General features: G+C 40.7%; 2 protein-coding genes across 2 annotated transcripts; one reads left to right on the top strand and one right to left on the bottom strand.

Annotated features, from left to right (window-relative positions):
* The first annotated feature begins 153 nt into the window (after positions 1 to 153).
* Vlet (COMM domain containing 10 protein valette) lies at positions 154 to 1,284 on the top strand. The gene is made up of 3 exons (XM_033350793.2): positions 154 to 292; positions 508 to 871; positions 965 to 1,284. The coding sequence occupies exons 1-3, from the start codon at positions 264 to 266 to the stop codon at positions 1,163 to 1,165; spliced, it is 594 nt and encodes a 197-aa protein (XP_033206684.1). The 5' UTR covers positions 154 to 263; the 3' UTR covers positions 1,166 to 1,284.
* On the bottom strand, positions 1,273 to 21,381 carry LOC117154299 (uncharacterized). Its single transcript, XM_033329190.2, has 11 exons — positions 20,857 to 21,381; positions 18,426 to 18,903; positions 8,391 to 8,690; positions 7,666 to 7,890; positions 7,205 to 7,513; positions 6,803 to 7,102; positions 6,303 to 6,608; positions 5,592 to 5,894; positions 2,025 to 2,169; positions 1,789 to 1,943; positions 1,273 to 1,706 (listed from the first exon to the last, which is right to left on the bottom strand). The coding sequence occupies exons 2-11, from the start codon at positions 18,493 to 18,495 to the stop codon at positions 1,402 to 1,404; spliced, it is 2,418 nt and encodes an 805-aa protein (XP_033185081.1). The 5' UTR covers positions 18,496 to 18,903; positions 20,857 to 21,381; the 3' UTR covers positions 1,273 to 1,401.
* Between the last annotated feature and the right edge of the window lie 998 nt (positions 21,382 to 22,379).

Below are 22,379 nucleotides of genomic sequence, written 5' to 3'. Positions count from 1 at the left end.
ATTCATAGTACAAATACGATATAGTGCAAATCTTAATTAATGTTAAAATTATCAAGTGCACAGTTTCAGTACTAATATACCCACCTAAATACATGCATAATTCGTGATATAAGAATACAGCACACAACTAACTGCTATTTTTGAAAATTTCAGCGCTGATTAACTAAATTAATACTAAAGATGTAATGTCAAATCATGTTCATTGATTCCTTCAACTTTTTATTCTCAAGTTAGTCGCATAACCTATAAATGTGTCAAGTATCATGGCTTCGTGGATCACAGTGACACCGCGGTAGTATTTAAATCTTTATTTCTTATTAAATTGGTTCATTGTAACTAATGAATTATCTTAAAAACAAGAAAAATCTAAAATTTGCTGTGAGTGTTGTTTATCAAACATTTTTCTTTTTTTTGTTCGATAAACGACACTCACAGCAAATTTTAGATTCGTAGTATAGTAATCTCATATTTCAGTTGTTTCATCTAAATCGGCATTATTTGTTTTAGGCTCGAACGAGGTTTAAAAATAGCAAATCAGGTAGACAACAGTAAATTCCGCTTACTAATTAATCGTATTTGTCAGACGCTACAGTCTGCTATTGATACAAAAATATTCAGTGAAGAAGAAGAGGAAAAACTATTGGTTTCCTTGGATTTGAATAAGGATGATCTAACTTGCCTTTTAGATGCGATAATATTAATTTACAAACAAGCTACTTGCAATATTGTAAAACCACAATTGATGGAAAACACTTTGAAGGACACTTTTAAAACGGATGATGAGAAAATTCAGATATTTTTAAATGCATGGATTACATATAGTAAAGGAATAATCGATCATTTTAGACAGATGTCTATATTTCCTGTTCAGGTATGTCACGATGATAATGACCATCAATAGTATCTACATGGATGGATGTAGGAAATAAGAACATGCATTTTATACTAATTTATTCTGTTTTAGGTTAAAGACATTGATTGGTGTTTAAATATTCAAGCTGCATCTTCCTCTATTAAAAAAGACGCGCGGCCAATGTCATTATTGCAGTTGAATTTGACAGGAGAAGAGGAATCAAAATTAACAGTGGAATTCGATAAGAAAGAACTCATAGATCTGTATCATAATCTAGAGAAAATACAGTCACAATTGGATGCTTTTAAATAGTATTTAGTTACTACTACTGCTACTACGCTCACACACACACATTATATATATATACATATATAGTTATTGTAAGAAAGGTTTATATTATATAAAATATATTTTCTAACTTTTTACGTTTATCATTATATCTTTATTTATTAATACATTTGTTTTACAGGCTAATTTTGATTTTACGATATACTTAGATTTGAAAGAACAAATTTTACTCATTTTCGGAGATTTTCGTACTCTTTCGATTACTTCCTATATTTTCCAACATGCTCGTATAAATGTGGGCTTCTATTTGGAAGAACGCTATCGATATTTGTTACATTTTGATTTGGCTCAGAAATTTGTATATCTAATTTTGATGGATTTTCGATATACCGTTCGTTGTTAATCTGCGAAACCCGTTTCTTCCCCGACACAGCAACGGTTTCTAAGACCTTTGACGAGTTCCTTATAAATAAACGCGTTTTACAAACTACTAAAACAACTATAATAATCATTAGGAATAAAATCAGGGTCGTCAGAGCACCTACGATCCATCCCAACTTTTCATCTACAACATTGAATTGAAAACAAAATTATATCTATTTTTTTTTTCAAAGTTTGATAGCATAACGAAATCTAATAATACTCACCGCCAAGACTATTTAATAGAACGACTGTTGCGCTTCCTATCTCTTCGTCAGTGTCTGGAACAGTAAATTTGCACATCCAATTCCCTAAATCTGAATGATCGGGTTTGAATTCCAAGGTACATACGCCTGTATGATAATCCATCTGTACGTTGTGTCTAAAAAATCAAAGAAAAAAAGAGAGATAAAATTTAGGAAGTTCTCAGCTTGGACAATGCTGAATTAAGAAGAAAAGTTACCTTTTCGTTTCACTGATATTCTGAAAAATATGAGTTTTCGGCGCGTGGATCCAGTGGCATTGGACTTTCGATAGCACAGTTTCTACTTTGCACGAAAGAGTGGTCATTTGATGGGGCACAGCCCACAATGCCACAGTCACTGGTTCTAAAAATCATCAATCTTTTCTGTAATCAGTACTTCGTTTCGTCGATTCGTTTCTAGCCCAATCACCGAAAGCGTTGATGTCTCTCCTTCGGTAGTGCAGATTCTTCCAGGATCGAACATATATCAACGCGTGTGCATTAAGTGTTCACACCGTGCACAAGCAAATTTCACGTGACATATTTTTTGTTAGGGTACAATATGTGAAAAATGTGTCGATGTGTCGAAGATGTTCGTTGTGTAACGTGTGTTCACATATGGCAAAGACTATGATACTTAAAATGATTCATTAATGGTACACAATTTATTATACATGTATACATATATTTTCAAAAATATCATTCATTCGGATAGGACGTCTTAAGTTTATTTCGATGGTATATGTATAGCGTACATATATGTTAGTATCAAAGGCGATGGGAATGAGAAAGACCGCAATGACGTTTTCGTATTATCATTTATTTAAAGAAATGGTTTACAATGCCGGAGAGACTGATACTCAAGCGCGCATGGAAACGTACGACGATCCACCGATCACATCCCGGTGTAGATTTCTGTATTGTTCACGTTGGGAACTTAACAGTAACTCAATGGCACACGAAGGTATTAATTAGCTTCGAACGAAAGCGTTCTACGTTTGATTATTGCACGCGATGTGTATCGTGTTCCCTATGAATATCCGGGACTCTTCGAACGACAACGTCGCAATTAGAATTCCTTCTTTAATATTGATATCATTTGCTGATATTATTTTTGTGCCTTTAGCAATTACAGTGATTCAAACGTAATAATTATCCTTTCGTAGTGACGGCCGGTCGACCGACAGCAACGACAATGCTACATTATTCGAAACGAAGGTGAACATCTCAAACGGGACGCTTAACAGTAAGAATTGTCTACTTAGAGTTAATTTTAGCATGTAATTGAATATAATGAGTATGTAGAAAGTGCGTATCGTAGTATTTCTAATAAAAAAAAAAAAACCTGTTTGATCGTGGAGTTTTCGTAATGTCATCGGTACGTTGACTTCTCGTTTAGCAACACGTTGGCCACGGTTCGGCTAACTCGATTCGTTAACGGCCCCGTGACGAGTCTAATCGTTATTAGCACACTGGAGTCTCTTAAACGACCTACTTCGCTTAACAAATAAATATTCGTAGCCTTAAACATTAAAATTTCTACGCGTAGTCTTTTTAAATAGTTACTAGCTAATGCGTCTCAGATCTAACGTTACGCGTGAGAACGAACGAAGAGCACGAACGCTTTTTCCCTGGTTACTCTCTTACAGCAGGGCAATTTGTGGAATTGTTCTGCTGTTCGTCAAAACGTCTCGAATTAATTAGCAACGCTTTGAAAAAACTTCCGAATCCATCGTTTTATCAAAGAAGTAAAAAAAAAACAAAACAAAAAAAACAAAGGAAAATAAAAATGAAAAGAGAACAGAACAGGAGAAACAATCTCGAATCGATGGATCGTAAGTCGGCAAACTTCATTGGCGAGCGTTTGTTCAAAGCACTTTCCCTGACTTTCGACAATAAATAATACGAGAAATGACAATAAACGTAGCCAGAATGCTCGCGAAAAGGCTTACACACGCAATACGGTTTCGCGTACTTACTAACGCGGCTACTAACTATGCTAAATGCGAAATCATTTGAGCGTAGACCTGCCGTTGAGCATATAAATAAGAAAGGGTGAATGACATTGAGTGATAGATGTTATTTAACGAGTAAGGTGCGCTTCTTAAGCGTGCCATCGATGGGGATAAAAAGAAACATTACACTTGAAATACAGTTTAGTGAGCACAGAGACATATTGCATGGTATGCTTGACAAATAAGATAGAGAATTTAATGGCGCGGATGAAATAATTGTTATTAATGGAACGATCTTGCTGGATATATTATTTAGCGTTCCTTTTAACGATACATGTGTCCTATAAGGAAACCGGACAGCATTATTAATCGCTCGTTAATTGCCAGGCTTCGATTAGCCCCGAGGCATAACGATCTAATAAATCCTCGTGAAGATTTACCAAGGAATTGCGAGGGAAACAATAATGGATGCGACCGAAACAACGATAAATTAGGACGATCTAATGCTAATCGATGCAAATGCGATATGTGCGGTAACGGTACGCTAGGTAACGACCAAGGAATCTTATTGTTCGTTGCAAACGTAACAGTGGATTCCTTACAAGAATCGAGGAAAGAAAATGCTAAATCGAATATGATAATCTCATTTAAATAAAAATTGCAGACCGAAGAAACGGATATACTTTTTTCTTTTTTATATGTCTACCTCTTTTACAATATATACGTGATTGATGACTAAATCATAAGTCATCAAGAGAAGTAGACATCATCTATGAGACTCGAAATATCGTACAGATTCCATCACCACCGCGATGCCTTCACCCACAACAGTCTTCGGAGAACTTAGACGCGATCAATTCCTCGTCTACGGTACTAAGATTGATGATCGATCATTATTTTCGTTCTTTCTACGAATTCCTTTAATCGTGCCCGCGCGGCTTTCAATTGTATATTCTAAGACTTTGCGATACATAGTACAATAGCGCGATCGATTTTTCTCGATGCTTTGAAAGCTAGTCACTGTCCCTTTTTTCTACGTGTTTTCCCAGTGACGATCTTCCAAACGATATCGATCAGAAATACTAATGTCCGTTACACGATACATCGTGTATACATTGCAGAGGATGAGTCACTTAATTAGAATATCCGGAAAAACGACTCCCGAATGCCGGAAAAATAACGTCGAAGCCCCCTTCCTTATCCATATTCGTTATTTTCATATATCTACATGTTTAAAAAAAAACTGACTGCAAGAGGAATATCAAGTTTAGTTTCGTGCAATCTTTGTCTAACGCAACGAAGCAAAATGAGATGAATAATATGCAAAGATGATCATCAGTATACGGTCACAACGATCGTTAATATCGTGGTTTCATAAGAGATGAATCTCGGCGATGATCGTCATTGATTTTCTCCCGAGAAAGAACGTCATCATTCTTTGTATAAACAACAAAGAACCGACCTTTCTTGGCAATATATGCGACCTTTACGTCCACTCGTTTACAGCCTCGAAAAGCAAATTACACGATTGTGCCGAGGTGAAAAGTTTCGCTCGACGCCATTATCCGGAAACTCGATTATTTTTCTACAACTTCTTCGTATTTCAAGTTCGAGTTGATCGACTCATCCGTAATTTGCTAATATATACACAATATACGTTGATGCTGTACACTCCTGAGGATCTATGGCCGATCCACGACCACGCCTTGAAGTTGTTGCGAATATCGCGAGGCGACCAGAGATCCATGGATCTATGATCGATTGCTCTTTGTACACCCTCACCCGTGAAAGGAAAGGAATGTCGCGAATCCGTCTCAAGATTCTATGATACCTGGTTCCAGAAGACTCAGCTTGGCCGGAGGTGCATCCGTGTAGTTCTGTTTGCCACGTACCCTGGCGCCACAGGTCCACAATCCTTCCTGTTCCGCGAGTGCGTGCGTCAGCCTGACGCTGCAGTCCCTGGCCTCGCTTCCGGCCGCCGGAAATTGCTTTACCACTACCGTGGTATTCGAGTTTACCGGGGTCAGGGACCATCGACACTGTTCCACGGCCGACGAAGTCACACAATGCAGGAAGACGCTCCCTCCAGCTGATATTTGGATGTCTTGAGACAGCTCCGAGAACTTCACTTCGTCTGAAAATTAAATATAATGGTGATATTTTATTATACGGACCCCATAAACTTTGGTAAAATTCAATACAAATTCATAGAGATGCATTAGGCACGGAATTAGTACCGAGCTACGTAATATAAATATCGAGAATATGGTAATACGATGCAAAATATAACGTAATAAAAATGAAAAACGAGCGAACGATGGAAATGAAATGTCCAGGTAATAATTAGATTGCTGATAGATCTCTGTGTATTTATGGGATATTTGCATATAATATGCAAAGTACAGTACTCCTTATCTAAAGTATAAATTTACATTAACGTCTGTTGTTTAGTAGCAAGAAGGTTAAAACGATAGAAGGTGGAAGAAGTTATGGAAATGATAGAAGGTGGAAGCAAGAAGGACGTTGACGAAAATAAAAATACCTTGCTCGTATACGGTGAGCTTGACGAATGGCGAGGTCAGCATCGTGTTGAGGGAACTGATCGACACCTGACAAGCCCACTGACCCTGTTTTTCGGCGTATACTCGTGGCAACGTGAGCGAACAGTCTCTACCAAGGTCGCCATTGCTTGGGTATTCCTGAGCGACGATTTCTGGCTCGTTTCCGTGAAGTGATTTCCAGGTCCACGTACACTTTTCCACGCGGCTGCTCGTTACGCATTTCAACGTGGCCTCCGTACCAATCGGCACGGAAGTGTCCGACGGCATTTCAACGAAGTTGACTTTGGCTGGAACATCGATCGAGATAAATTGATCGATTAAATCTACGTTATGGTAGATAAACGTGCAAAGAAGTTTGTGCATTGCTTGTTAATTTTCGCGTTCGTTAATTTTCTAACAATATTGGTCTGCGAAAAATTATATATATTTCTAGGATTTCTTGATTTTTTATATTTTACAGAGAACCAGGTGGTATTCATACCCGTAGGTAGGAGGCTAACAGTCGCAGGTGGCGCTTCGTGAAGAATTCCATGCGGTGACAGTCGAACGCCACACGTCCACAATCCTTCCTCCTCGTACAGGACGTTCTTGAATCTCACCGAACAATCATGATCCGCGTCTTTGTTGGGATTGAATTTCTTAACTAACAAAGGTGCCTGACTCGAGTTGGATGCCCTCCAGGACCATTCACATTGTACCACTGGCTTGTTCACCAGACATCTGAGGAGCACCGATTCACCAGGCGCTACTTGGATTCCTCTGGATAATTGTACGAATTCAACTGCGAAAGAAAATTAAAAAACAACGATTTATCGTTACGATATCGAAGAGAATCCTTTAAAGATATCGTTAGAAGATGATAAAAAGAATTCGGATCTCTTACCTTCCGAAATGAGAAATCGAATGGGATTCGACTGCGTGAACGATGAATTCGGATCGATTCTGCCGCCACACGTCCAGTATCCTTCTTGCTCAGGCAGCACGTTCTTGAATTTAATACTACAATCGGTGCTGTCGTTGCCGAAAGCTGGAAATCGCTTCACCTCGAGGTTCCACGGCTGCGATTGGTTTAACTGCCTCCAGGACCACTGACATTCACGGACAGATGCTTTCATCTGGCACATTATTTGCGCCGAGGATCCTGCTGGTACTTCCACCACGTTATCGAGCTTCGCAAACACGATCAGAGGATCTGGACATTTATAAATATCAACATTCATCTTGCTGTTTCTTACTTTCTTCCTCTTTAATTATTTTCTAACGAATAAATTTTCAGATTCAGGAAATATAACGTAATTGGACGTCGAATTAGAAGGATAAGAAGAGACAATCAACATTCCATACTCTGGTGCTCATTAACGATGCTCAGCTTAGCAGGTTCCGTGCTGGTGAAAGGATCATTCGTGGAAGTTCTCGCGGCGCAGCTCCAGTATCCGGTCTGCTCGTGCTTCGTACTTGAGAATCTTACGGAACAGTCGTTGCTATTGTTCCCGAAGGCAGGAAATTGTCGTACCGGCAGCGGATTGGTAGTCGGCGTGGTTGTCGTCTGAATCACCGAGACCGTGGTGGCTATAAATTATAAGAGAACTTCGATAAATACACCGTACACGAGCGCCGTGGAAAATAACAGAGCTTTATCGAAAGTTTGACTCACGGGCGTTCGTCATAATCGAGACAAATAAAAAATTGTATTATCGATTGTTTTATTCGTAAAGACGAGATATACTTGGAATCGATCGAGCATAAATTTATTCTATCATACTTAAGAAGCTTCAACTTGAAGTATTCGCGACATTGTGATTAGAGTGTGGATTCTTATGCATTTATGCTAAATTTAAAGTTTGTAAAAATCCACAGAATCCGTATAATATATAAAAATATATAAGATATCGGAAGTGGAGTGCTCGTCGTAATTTGTAGTACACGAAACAAATTATTCTATAGATTCTATCTCTCTGGTTTCCTTCATGAAAGTACGAAATTGCATAAAAATTCGCAAATGAATAAGAAAATTTCATGGATTTAATGGATTTGTCTTTTAATATGAAAATGTATCTAAGGTAACTAACTGGTCGCTGGTGTTTCGCTGATATCCGGAAGTGGCAGGTGAACCGGTGGTAAAGGTTGCCAGGACCACTGGCACTCGGCCACAGGATTAGCGGTTCTGCATGCTAGAAGAACGGACGAGCCGAGTTCCGTTTCCGTGTGTTCCGGAACGTTCACGAATAGCACGGGGCTTGGTGGCGCTTTCGTTCCTGGCAAGATATCGTCCATCGAGTGACCCTGAATTTCGGGATCCATAGAAATCGGGCCGATCGTGGTAGCATTGATCGTTGTAGCGTCATTAGACTCTTCTGGCACAGGTACGCCTATCAACAGATCGTCACGATGGAATTCGAGATTAAACATGAAATTCCGAATTTCGCTAGACTTGGTACGGTAACTTGGAGATGTTTAAAGTTCGTTCGGTAAGATCGTGGAAAAAGGAAAGTCGCATATTAAAATGGCTCGTTTGAACATTGCCTCATAGGTTACGTGTTCGAGAATTCCAGAAATATTTGAAATACCGCCACATAATGCGATCACGTTCCTTTAAATTACCAACTGGTCTCGCATTCGAAAATTTCTCAAGATATCATCCAGTGGAAGAGTCGATAGAATAATATTATTACGGTTTAATTAATCATTTTAGGTAGTGTTATCTGCAAGGTCTCGATAACGTCTGTTGTATTCTTTGCGTTATTTATAAAAACCGAGCCTAGAGGTTTTTATCGTTTAAAGTCGACGAACTTGTTGTTCGATACTTGGTGGTTAAATTTTTGCCAGTTTTGAGAAACCAGAAAAATCGAACAGGCTCCGTGTTCCAACGAAGCGTCACATCGTGATCCAAAGGAACTCGGTTGAACATATATATATATATGTAGGACACATCGGGCAGGAAGCTACGACAGTCACGTAGACAATCGCCTTGCGTCGCGCGTCTGTCGCCATGTGCAAATAGAACCAGGGACGGATCGATAATAAAATATTTGTTAAAAGGGGGAACCACGAAGAATTAGCGTCGTAAAACTCGGCTCGATACACTGTGTCCAGAATACGAAATCGACGGTTCTGTAACACAAGTCCTACAATCTCATTGGCAATCAAATCGAATTTCGATAATTCCTTCTTTCCCATTTCTACCACTTTCTTTTCGATTTTCACTGGAAGTTTCACTTCCACGCATCAATCTTATCTTCCTAGTTATCACAGTATCGTTGTGGATCTTCTAATTAACGAGCGAACTCTCATTAAAAAGTTGCCTCGACAGCAGAATCGCACACGTAAAAACTTGATAGAACCATCTCGAAATAGCCCGTATCGTTAATTGTATCGAAAGTCGGCCGTTTTTGTTCGGCGAACGATCACGGTCAAATTTCTCTGAATGAAAGAGCCACCGTGTGCACCGTTCCACACTTTCTACGTGGCCACGGTATGTAATACGCGTCCGTGCCGAACTTGGTCCTTGGTATTGTCTCGTTACGTTCGCCATGTGGCGAAGCTCGTCCTCAAGACGAGCAAAGCTGGTCGCTGACACTGGAAGGTCGTTTCCCACTTTACATTGACATACTCATGGCTGGTAACTGGTAATATAATTTCACTGCATTCAAGGTGTATAAACTTTGGAATTTATAGTAGACACGTAGAGTAGTCGTGTTGATTATATCGTTGATGACGACGATGCTTCCAATGGTTTACATACATACACAGTGTATACATTTTAATAGCTACTATTCCGCACTCCTTGATCCAAAAGTTTCTATCTACCAGTAGAAGATTGGAGAATTTTTATCATTTTCTTTCTTTTTCTTTGTAGCATCGTTGTTTCTCTTCGTTCGATTAAAAATATTTAGCCATTATTCTGTAACAGCCTGCGCGATATAATTTTACACAGGAGGCAAAAAGATACGTCAAATATTTTAACGTAATATCTTGAACGAAAAGAAGACGGTATCGTGCAGCGTATTTACAAAGAGTTTATAAATAATTAACGAAAACTCGACAGAATCAGATTGCTTCAGAAACGTAGAAAATATTCTACGTATAGATATTGCTTAATGTTAATAGTAATATCTATCGCAGGAATATTAGAGCTGTAATTTGTAATTAGAGATATACGCGGAATGTTAGACGGTAGTAAACGGAATATCTGAGATTTTCGTTGAAGAACTTTCTCTCGAAATAACAGTGATTTTCATACAATATGTTTATTAAGCCATCGCTTCCTCGTTTCTTTCAAGTGTTTAGCACTATTTTATGCGTTTTAAATTATTATTCGAAACTGTGACGTGGCTAATCCGCATCCTTCGTCATTTGACTTTGCTGCAGTGGACTGTGGGAATTGTTACATAAGGTGGTATAGCGTGTGTAGGTGTTACCATCTGATATAATCATATATAAAAACCTAGTTAAGTAGTTAAATCCAACATAGTTCGTTTCGAACAACTTCGTCAATTACTTATTTAATTCGTTGAACGACTTTGTAAGTCTGTCGTTGGACGGAACAGAGAAATTTGATTATCGTGAATCGCTTTAGCAGACACATTCGTCAAGGATATGAGAAAACTGGATAAACTTTGAAAGGAAAGAGCGAAGAAGAAAAGAAAGAACGGACACGATCGTGCAGCATCTAAGTCACGCCGTATTCATTCAGCCAGTCCAAGGCCACCGTTTACTTTCTTCGTACTTTCTTACTTTCTTCATCGCGTCCTTGGTATTCCGCCACGTAATTTTCGACCGTTGCCCGCCGCGATTCATCGAGGTCCCTTTAATTTTAAATACATTAACAAACAAAATATTCTCCACATCACCCACACCGTCAAATATCAACGCATCTGGTTACGCTTATTGGAAAACTCTAACAATTTTCACTCGCATTTGGTATTTTATGTCGTAAAGAACATAATACGGAAGGTTTTAAGAATCTCAATTTAATCGAGCATTTCAGTCACGTCTTACGAATATCATCTGGTTAGTTTCATATTTAATCAAGTTATAGCTTTGTACTTTACGACGATAAGTTTTCGTGCGTCGAAAGAATATATAATGAATTTCTCGTAATAACGAACGCAAAATACCGTTCTGTAACTTACGTCGCCACGATTCTTGGCCAATTAAACGACGCTAATGAAATAACAGACTTGTAATAAAATAAGCAGAAAATTACGCGTTGAGATACGTTAAATATAAATGGGTATCCTGATATTTATGGTCAGCAGTGAACGTAACGTTCCTTCCATTAATATCATTCGCCAGTTTTACCATACGATACGACCGTTTTGTAGATCGATTAATGATTTAACGGCCGATTAGCCGCGGCTGATAACCTTGCCGATTAAAACATCGGCATTTCGAGATTTCGTGCTGGCCCAGGTACGCGTCCCGGATGTATCTTCGCAGGTCTCGCCGTGACTAATTCCACGACAATGGAATCCCATCCCAAGATTATCGACCGTAAGACAAGGCCAGCCGTTTCTTGTGGCGAGGAGTGGCCGCGAGAGAAGCGAAGAACGGAGAAAAACGAGGATTCGACCAAGTCGAAGAGGATATCGTTCCGTAATTAAGAACGAGCCGATGGACGCGCAACCACGGTCGTCAACCTTACATCGATGTCTCCGGGAGGACAATTAGAGACACCGGTCGATTTCTTTTCCCACGTAGACGACGTTGTGAAACTCAAAATACGTGCGCTGGGCGTTGCCTTTTTGCAAGATCTACATCGCCATAACCATAGAAATTTCGTTCGTCCACTAAGATATAATACTAAGAGTAATGAAAATAGAAATGAGAGAACGAAGATGGTGTGGAAGGGCTGGCGATCGAACGATGAGTCAGAAGGATTGAATTTTGGAAAGTATTTTAGAAAATACTAGTTATATTTATGGTAGACTGGTATGCCAGCAACGTTCTTCAAGAACGTATATTTTAAGAGAATGCAAAAGTTTGACTTGCTGGAATGTTTGGTTAGTATTTTTCGTCAATATGTACCTACTTACGAACGAGAAAAATGTATATTTGCGCCGGGATTTCAAGAAACTATTCTTCGAGGAACGCGTGTAGATAATCGTTCGGTGTAATTTAAAATGGTCCCGGCAAACTTCCAAACGATTATCAACTTTTGACGCGCATACTTTTCAAACGAACTACTTGTTTCTTAACTGTGAAATTGCCATGTAATTACCCTCTGCGAAAATGAACATATGTATTCACGATCAATTTCTTTAACATTATTAACCTATATCTCATGCTTTCTGCTCGTATACCGATTTCTGTCACATATAGGGCATGCAAATATTATACGGTAGAACTTTGATTATCGCTATTGCAATCGCGACGCACAACGAGTGGATATCAACTATTTCAAAATATTCTAAGATCAATATTATAAAGATTAATAGCTTTTAAACGAAAACGAGACACTCCTTTTCAGTTTCTACTGTTGCTCATCGATTTTTCTTAGAAGGAATCGCAATTGAATCTTTCGTTAATCGAAGTTCCAATTACTGCGTTAATCGGTATTGTTATAATCGAAATTCTATCGATTTCTGCCGAGTTTTTCTCGTTACTAACCGAAATAGAACTCGTGGTTCTATTTTTTCCCCGAAGAATCTTCTTTTTATAAATTATCGAAATCGGAAAATACGTGTTTGCGATTACAGAAGCGTAATTGACGCAAAACTGGCTAGTTGTCAGCGGAACCGAGTGATTTTGCTCTTTCAGAAAGCTCGCAACGTGTCTTATCAGCACGCGTAATTCAACGCACAAGATGAAACGACGTAGTTATACGCTATCACGGTCGTAAAGAGTGGAAAAAGAACGGCTCTAAACTATTCCTGTATTCCTTTCACGTTCCTTCTTTTAGCCGGCTAACGAGCACCAGTGACGTCAGTTTCATTTTCAAGAAACCTTTTCCATTCCCGATGACTGTGAACCGGGATGACGAGGAAGAAATGCTGTTCGAGGAAACGATTGCCATAGTCAGGTTTCCCAGAAAGGTTTCGACCGCGTTCCCAAATCGATGACAACAGGATCGACGGAGAAAGCTTCTCGACAGTTGCCGAGATAAAAATTGCACGAAAGTTTGTTTCAAAGAAGGATGATTTTAATGATAAACGAGGATGCTTCTGTTCGTTCGACGAATCTTCCCGAGTTTCCTCGTGTTGTAGAGCTGTACGTTAATGCGATGGGATCTCGATTAACCGCGGCTTAATCGACGCCGAGGCAGACCGGTTAAATCGAGACTCGCGGCTATCGAGTTACTTTAATCTATTTTATGTATGCCTCTTTTCACGTATCGTTTATGCATTGTACAGAGATTATACGTGAAGTTTCTCTGAAAAGTTCAAAGCCCTGTTGCTGCTTATATTAAATCTTCGTTATTTCCTTGTCCAAATGAGACGATTCGCAAACGAAGATGGATGATTTCTAAGCGAACAAGGAATTAATCGAAGTGGGTCAAGAAAATACGATAAATCTTCGTTGACTGAAGTTACTTCTTATAGAAGTAAACTCGTGTTTTCTGTAAATCGTTTCTTTTAATCGATTCTATCTATTGTTCGGATCTCGGGATGATGTCTCTTGAGAAATATTACAAAATCAGCACAAGCAGTGCATGTGTTCGATCGATCTATCGAGGTATGTAACTCGAGATATGAGAACGATCGACGATCGTTTATTTCATTGCGATCGGAGCGTTGTCCTTGGCCAGGATTAACCCCGCAATTTATCGAACCTCGTTTCCGTTTCTTCATACGACGCAGTAGTTGGTCACGGTGGTACCAAAAGAAAAATGTTGGTCCCGTAACGAACTCCTTTGGTTCTGCTGTTTTAAGAAGCTGAGCAAACGAAACGTGAAAGTACGAGTCGATCAAAATTTCGTTACCAATTGGTAACGCTGTTTTCGCGGTGCTCGAGATTTCTACATCTTCGATGAAGCCACGTCTCACGGTAAGGAAGGAAAGGAAGAAGGAAAAGTATATAGAATTCTTTAAAGAGCCCAAGGAGCATCTTGCACGCTACAAAAATTAGAGATTGGGAAGGTTCGATCGTCGCTCTTTTGACACCTTCGGATGGTTACAGTGCGCGAAACAACGAGTTGCTGGATATTGCTGCGAGCCGCAGCTGCTAAGAATTATCGCAAATTGTAGTCTTTAGGAAAATATCAAAAAATATGAAAACGGTATTCGTTGAGGCAATGTTACAGGAATTGAAAAATCGAAAATTCTAAGAAGAATTGAATTCATGATACAACTGGATTAACATTAATCACGTTGTTCGACGTTTAAGAAACCAATACGTAAATCGTATTACGTGATGAGAGAAAATGAAGATCGTCGAATAGATGGAAATAGACGAGCGTTACGTAAAATCGGAGGAAAGAAGATAGTTAGACGAGAGCGAAACGAACGTGTCCATGGAACGCATAAAATTCAGTGGTGTGGATCGTAACGCAGGATCGTACGATAGTTCCCATGCAGGTTCCTACCCTTCCCCACGTGTTTGCATTCCAGAGCGATGTTTCACTAAATGCACGCATTGCATCGAGTTTAACCACCCTCCGCAGAAGAACCAGTTCTTTCGGCTCGTGAGCACGCCGCTCCCTGGCCATGCCGCGAATGCTTTACGAGAACGCGTGTGCAGAGAAAAACGATCGGTAAAAAAATCACCACTGAAATTCCGGGATATCGAATTTTATTAATGTCTCACGATCAATATTACGGGCGCAATAATTGACAATCATTTGTACTCGCAAAAATGTTTCACCTTATCGTACTGTTACGCGTTACACGTTTTCGTTTCATATTTTCCATATTTTGAATATCTTTGATATTTTTGGTATTTTCCGCTTTCGTTATTTACATTCTCCATCATATTTATTTTCTTTTTAAAAGTTTGATACGCGGTCGATTTCATCGTTGCATCGAATACATTATCATTAATTGTTAAGTGTTTTTACGTGACTCGATAATTATACGAAGAGTACATATTTCTGACGAGCAAGCTAACGAATTCCTTTTTCTTCGGATGATTCACGGTGCATGGTCCAAGATCGTCTCGAATTCTTCACGCTCGATCGCTTCGATTCGTATCGCTACCAGCAACGAACCGTAGTCGAGATGTAAACGTCTTCACGGCAACTTGGTAACTGTGTTATTGGAAATTTCAATCCCACTCACTTCGATTCCTTCTTACCTCATATGTAACGTTTCCCTGTAATTCTGTCATCGTTCTGTCGTAACGTTCTAACCAACAATCTCTTATAAAACAATACACGATGAAAAGAATTCACGCGTTTGTACAAAAATAAACTGGTTGCATACATTTGTACGCTAATCTCTCTTTTAATAAACATGTACGATCGACATGAATGAATACCTGGCACAACAATTGTTCTACAAATTGATTCAAGTTCACATACTAGAGCGACTTCCATAAGTCAGGGAACAGGGTCAACTATGACGTACATTATACTGCCCGGAATAATTAGAAGATCCTCTATCCAAATTAAGTAACCAACGTTTAAGAACCACCTCATACTACACTGATAACCAAATAAAAAGCTTCGCACAGCGTATATACTTCATTCAGATATTTCATTCATTTTTGCAATACCACTATAATACGCAAGATATCCCACGTAGATAAATGGAGTCGTAACTTCAAAGTAACAAAAGTTAGAAAAAAATTAAACGCTCGTGGGTGGTGTATGATCGTTTAATAATTTCAAAGTCATTTCTACTCTTTAAAAGTCAACTATATATAATTTTATACGTCGATATTACTAGTGTTTTCTTTATTCTCTACACGGAAATACTAAGGTGCTTATAGCTGAGAATATTTGCTTTAAAGGATGCATTAGCTTTAATTGTATCGCATTGAATTTACGAAAAATAAGCAAAACGAACGTACGTGTATTTTGCGTTCTTATAGTTCCCCGTATAATCTGAAGTCACAATTTGATTGGAACATTTTGCAGAATTCAATAGCGCGGTCCTGACTTTAAGTATTCAATCCTGGAATCCTTTCAAAAATGGAAAATCGTCTCGTGTGGACATAGTCGATTACAATTACTTTCCTAATCCCGCTGAAATCATCCAATGCAGCTCGCAACAGCTGCAAGAGCGGACGATTTGCAGCGGTGCGCGATGCGATGATCAGCGTCTCGCTCTGATTACGCGGGTAAGTGAGCGCGCTCGTTTGAGATCGCGATGATTTCGCCTGAGTTTCGCGACAGGCGAAAATCGTTCGACGCTTGTTATTCCAATGGGACACGCGACGCGCTCTACGAAAGTGAATCGAACCTGTTAACACAGATTTTCGCGTGGCTCGGACAGCTGCGTGGCGCACGTGCCTCGTTTTTAATGAAACGGAATCGTCGCGAGCGCCACGAATGTGGAAAGAGAAACGGGCATCCCGAAACGCGGCAACGGAGAATCACCTTGAGAGCTGGTTTCACTGCCAAGGTGGCAGTGCTCAAGAAACGGTTTCCACGCAGTTTTGGTCAGTTCTTTCTTTCTGGGATATCGAATTGTGGTCGACGTTTTGTTCGGTCGAGGGATTTCGGGTAATTTACGCTGTGTGTCGGAATGAATGCATTTGCAAGCGAGATGGTCTGTGATGTGGAAATATTTCCTTTCAGATCTTATTGTTAGTCATTGTTCGGTATAGAATAGGACTCTGGTTTGTTCGAGCTTCGTTCGTTGGAATAAAATTTGTTTCTTGAGTAAATGAACTGCCGCCAAATTGAATCCACTTGCCTAAACCCGACCTCTGTTATATGAATTTACTCGAACATCGTATAATTAACTATATTATAGGATTGTTCGAACGAGAAATCTCAGATAGCGGAGAGAATCAATGAATTCGAGGATGAGGACGAGGCATTATCGCGAACTTATTGTTTCTGCGACTTGAAATATATCCATTCGAGTTTCTACTCTAGTTAGTACAGTCATTTGACTCTAAGTCACTTGAATTCAAGTAATATGACCACTTTACGCGAGCTTTCAAATACCGTGAAAGCGGATCACATGAAAACGTTACGATGCTGCCAGAAGATTCTTAATGATTCAAACGGAAATGGAGAGACAAGTTGGAATAAAAATATATGTGAATCGAATGAAATTCGACAGTTGGATCGATAATAAAATATTACGTGTCATCGACAGAAAGTATTTATGCCCTCGCGTTGGTCATTTCGAATGCAACCTCTGTGATGGCACTTAAAGGTTACGAGGCCCTTGTCAAGGTTGAGGCCTTTGAAGTCGTAAAAAATAATGGCTCCTAGCATATTAATTCGTTCATGTCGGCCAATCGATATTATTACGCTATCCGTAATATCGATTCACGATAAATTCTTATTGTCACATGACAGATCGTAATTCATTGTAGCTAGATTGTTAATTCGCAGACATCGATAATTTACAGACTTTCTCGGTAGAAAATTGTCGCGCAAATTTTTATTCACCGGTAAGCCAGCCAACGATGAATACGCACGAAACTATTTAATCTTATACAAACATTTGCGTCACGCGATCTGTTTTTAAAACTATCATTACGCCGAAGTAAAACGCGTATTATTTATATATAGACAGAATGATCGCTAATAAGACTCAACGATGTTTCAGTAATAAAGCTTAGATTCGTAGAAAATTAATCTTTCAGAAGACAGTATTTATTCGATTTATCTCGGTAGAATAAATAATTACGCGTATAATTTATTGAAATTTCTCTAAAATCCAATTTCTTGAATTTAAATTTCAACAAATAAATTTATTCCTCTCTTCTGTCAGAAACGAACGATTTATGTTATATCCCGATTACGATAACTTCAACGTTAACGCATTGTCGATGATATTCTGTAAAATAAATTTTATCCAAATTTCCGCATTTTTTTGCAACACAAATCACGTCGAATAAAATGGAAGACGTTGACTCACGTCTCCCATTCTCAACGTTTACGAAAGTAGAAACGTCGAACCACGTCTCTCGTCAAGAATTTGTTAACAACGATTCACGATGACAATAGGAACATAAATAGAAACGGAATCCTGATCGGTACTCACCATTGCACGTAATGATCAAGCACAGCAGGACCAGCCAGATCGTCATTTTGGAGAACACGGAGGACGTCATCTCCGGCACCGCATTTATCACCGTGCGTCCTTGAAGGAGGATCGAAGCCCCGTGTTTCGCAGGAGCGATCGAGCGCGTCGTTATACACGTGTACTGTCGTCGAAGAGTATGGTCGCGTGCGATTTGTACCCGCACGACGATGACGCATGTAAAACCCCCTCCGTGTCACCGTTTTACGACCGTGTAAACCACTCTTCCGACGTAACAACGTCTTCGACTTCTACCCTACGCTTCTATCTTCTGCTCGATAAATTGTTCCTCCACCTTCCTTCAAATCGAACGAGATCTCGAGTTCTCGTAATTTGATCTCTTGCCGCTCTTCGACACTGACCGCCTAGATTTTCACGATTCAGCGATCTGCCACTAGTAGTCTTGCTTTCGTTCTCTCCTTAATCCTGTTGTCCTTCTCTAGATCGAAGAACGAAGGATTCTATTAACGTTGGAAAAATCGAAGATCAAAGAACTAAGGATCGACGTAGGAAAGGATGGAAGTTCGAACGAGGAAGGACTCTAACATTGGAAAAGATAGAAGGACGAAGGATTCCATCGACGTTGGAAAAGGGGATTCCTGGTAGGAACGCGGTCCAGGAAGAATCGATAGAGATCGCGTCGATAACCGGAAGGATGACCGTTTGTACTCGTGAAAAGTACTTGACCTTCGTGGATCGCATGGAAGGAAACGGCGCCGAGAGCACTGGAGAAACCGGTGTAACTCGAGGTAGCTAGGAAATTTTTGTCGGGCTAACTGGCTGCTGAGGTTGGCTCGCTAATTTATGACGTAGTTCCGTTATTGCAACGTGACGTTGATTCGTACGCAGAAACCTCCAGCTGACCCCGAGATAACCGTGATTTATTGTTCCTACCGATTCGTGAATGGAAACGAACGTGACGTCGATACGACCATCTTTTACGCGGATCGTAAATCGTCCAGTCGAACTGTCGATCGTGCGACACGTTTCCCGAGGCTCGCAGTGGCTCTTTAACGAGTCTCTTTTTCTTTTTTTTTTTTTCCTTTCGAAACGTATCAGTAAAATAATAGGAAATTAAATGTCGCAGCAATAATTTAAAATCGTGTCGTTATTGGTTGGATACGTTCTTAGAGTTTTCTCTTTCGAGGAATTATCTTGTGGTTACAGCTGGAAGAACGTTTCTATAAATAACGTACGTGCAATGTCGATTATTATTAGTGAAAATAATAACACACGAGATAATTGGCGTTGATCGGTTGAACTCTACCACGTGTATGATTTATGAAGGCAGAATGGTTTCAGAAGCATCGAAAAATTGCGTTGCAATGTACGATATATCGTAGAAAAACCGAGCGTGTTCAAAAAACTAGAACGACTGGAACGCTGCTCGCGGCGATCGTTTTAGATATCCAGCAACGTTGACTCATGTCTTAGACGAGGCAGGAATAAAAAACAACGTCTGAGTGTCGATCAATGAACGTCTACGATCGACGATCTATGCCAGGTCGAGAACGAGGTGAACGAACAGAGCGTTTCAAACTATTTATATCATAATCGTGTCGCGAAACCGAGAAAAATGGGTTCGTCGAAAAAGAGCGTTACTTTTCCTTGGAAAATCGAACGGCGATGATTCACGATCATTGTAAACGATGTTGAAATTTATAAATTAATCATACGCACGTCACTAGAAAGAAAAATCGTAGTAGTTGAAAAGAGATGGAGAATTGCAGGCGGCTTAGTGCCTCGACCGATTACGCTTCCAATATGTCAAAGTTACTCGAGCATGAAGTAACGCCGCGTCGTCGAGCATGTGTCGCGGCAATTACCATATAATGGGGCGCAGGGAATCGCGAAATAATCGGCCCCCGCTGAAAATAAGGATTTAAGAAAGCGGCCAGGCCAGCCTAGCGATCGAGCGAGCGAACGAGCGAGCGCACCCGTATTTCCTTGAACTTTCCGCGAACGCGAGTAACGGAATCGGTCGGGTGATTCACCGAGCCTACGAAAATATCGAAACTCCGCCCGGAGCGAAACAACGAAAATCACGAGACGGCGGAACGAATTCGTCGCGATTTCCCGCGGGCCGCTTGTTGGCGCGCTCCTGATCACGCATCGTGTTCAGAAGCATCCTACGCAAATAGAAAGGCAAAAAGTCGGCGAATATTTCGAAAGTCAGACGAAAGAGCGTGTTCGTGTCGCGAATATATCGCTTTCCCTCCGAATTGTTCGGATTTCACACGAAAGAATCACACGAGATACACGCACTCTCTGATCGATCTCGATCGAGATCTTCCGTTTTGTCACTACGTTTCTCCCTTGCTCTCGTTCGAGGTTCACCAGTAGCGCGCCACCAATCCTTCTCGTACACCAAATTCACACGGGATCTACTCACTGTCACTCGATGGATACCCCTTCTTCCGAGAGAGTACCCTCACTGTGCCCGAATCACTCGTTCAAGAGTCCTCGACGTGGACGCACGGGTGAAACGCGTGTGGGGACCGGTCGATCGGTTCGCTCCAGACCTTCCCAATTCCGATCGCGCCACAGACAGTCTATATAGTCGCGTGCGTTTGTGTGCGTGCGGATAAGAGAAAGAAGGAGAAAGAGAAATAGAATTCCGATCGTTCTCGTCCAGTCTGCTTCGTGGCACCTGTGTGACTCACTATCCCGCGAAACGCTCGTACGTATTATCCTTGGCGCGAGTCGCGATGTGGAAAACGGCCGATCGTCGGTATCACCGAGTGTATCGAACGACCAAAGAGAATATGTACAGAGGGAAACGCCGGGAATCCCCTGCGACTGTATACGGTCGCGTGCTCAACGGTGAGCGCCGTGAGCCGACTGCAACAACTGCAGACGCTAGGACGGATGATGGTCGCCGGTCGGCGTCGTTGTCGTTGTCGTTGTCGGGTATATCGGTGTCGAGCCCGTCGTATATGCGCCTCCGACTTCGAAACGCGCAAGTGGGGGTCCAATGTTACCAGGGTACGCAACGACGCCAGGGGCCCCTACCAGAGGCCGCCGCCGAGACTCGTCACCCGTAACTCCACCTTCCACCTCCCACCTGACTCAGCCGCTCACGGGGAAACGTTCAGGGCTCCCTGCCGTGATCAGGTGTATCCGGGGAATTGTTTCGACGCACCCTTTCGCCGGCGACGCTGTTCTCGCCAAGGGACCGTCGCGTCGTCGGGGATTGGAATGTTGCAGCATCCGTCGTGGAGCAGGGTTTTGCGTCTCTGCCGTCCTCCGGTACCATGGAACTCCATTTATCCGAACTTGTCGGCAGACGGTTTATACAACTGGAGTTCGTATAATAGCAGTTCACCCATTTCCTTCGCTAGCTACCTGTTAGTTTTCGTTCATTAGGTAGGAGCTCGGCTTCGGTTAATTAGGCAGGCAAATTTCGTCCCAATAAATGGAATTCTACGATATCGCTTTCGTTGATGAAAGAGCTACTTTCTATGAAAGAGGTGGAACTCCGTTTGCACGAATTTGTTGAAAGTGGAGTTGATCTGGTAGACTCGTACGTAGAAGCGTCTGCGAGAAAGAGAATTTAGATGCATTTAGGTATTCGTCGATCGTCGTTGGTTTGGTTCGAAGATTTCAAGTATCCTTCGCGACGAACTGTATAGGTCTGTTTAAAATCAATCGGTTGTCCAGGGACGTTGAAGAGCAAAGGGTTACGTCTGACGTCAATTAGAGTCACGGAAGCGGCTTTGAATAGGCAATTAATTTCGGATATCTATGTATAGAACCTTTGTAACCAAGCAATACCAACATAGCTCGGTATACCTACGTAATTATGTTAGTAGCTTGTAAAGCGAACAGTGATCGGCGCTCTTTCTTGCGTTCGAAGAACGGTGATTGTGCTGTTCGGAAGCCATATTCATCAACTCTATAAATAAACATTTAGGA

Source organism: Bombus vancouverensis, chromosome 7 (genome assembly GCF_051014615.1).
Source record: "Bombus vancouverensis nearcticus chromosome 7, iyBomVanc1_principal, whole genome shotgun sequence".
NCBI lineage: Eukaryota > Metazoa > Arthropoda > Insecta > Hymenoptera > Apidae > Bombus > Bombus vancouverensis.
Note: the sequence above shows the minus strand (reverse complement) of the source record. Positions and strands in the feature narration are given on the sequence as shown.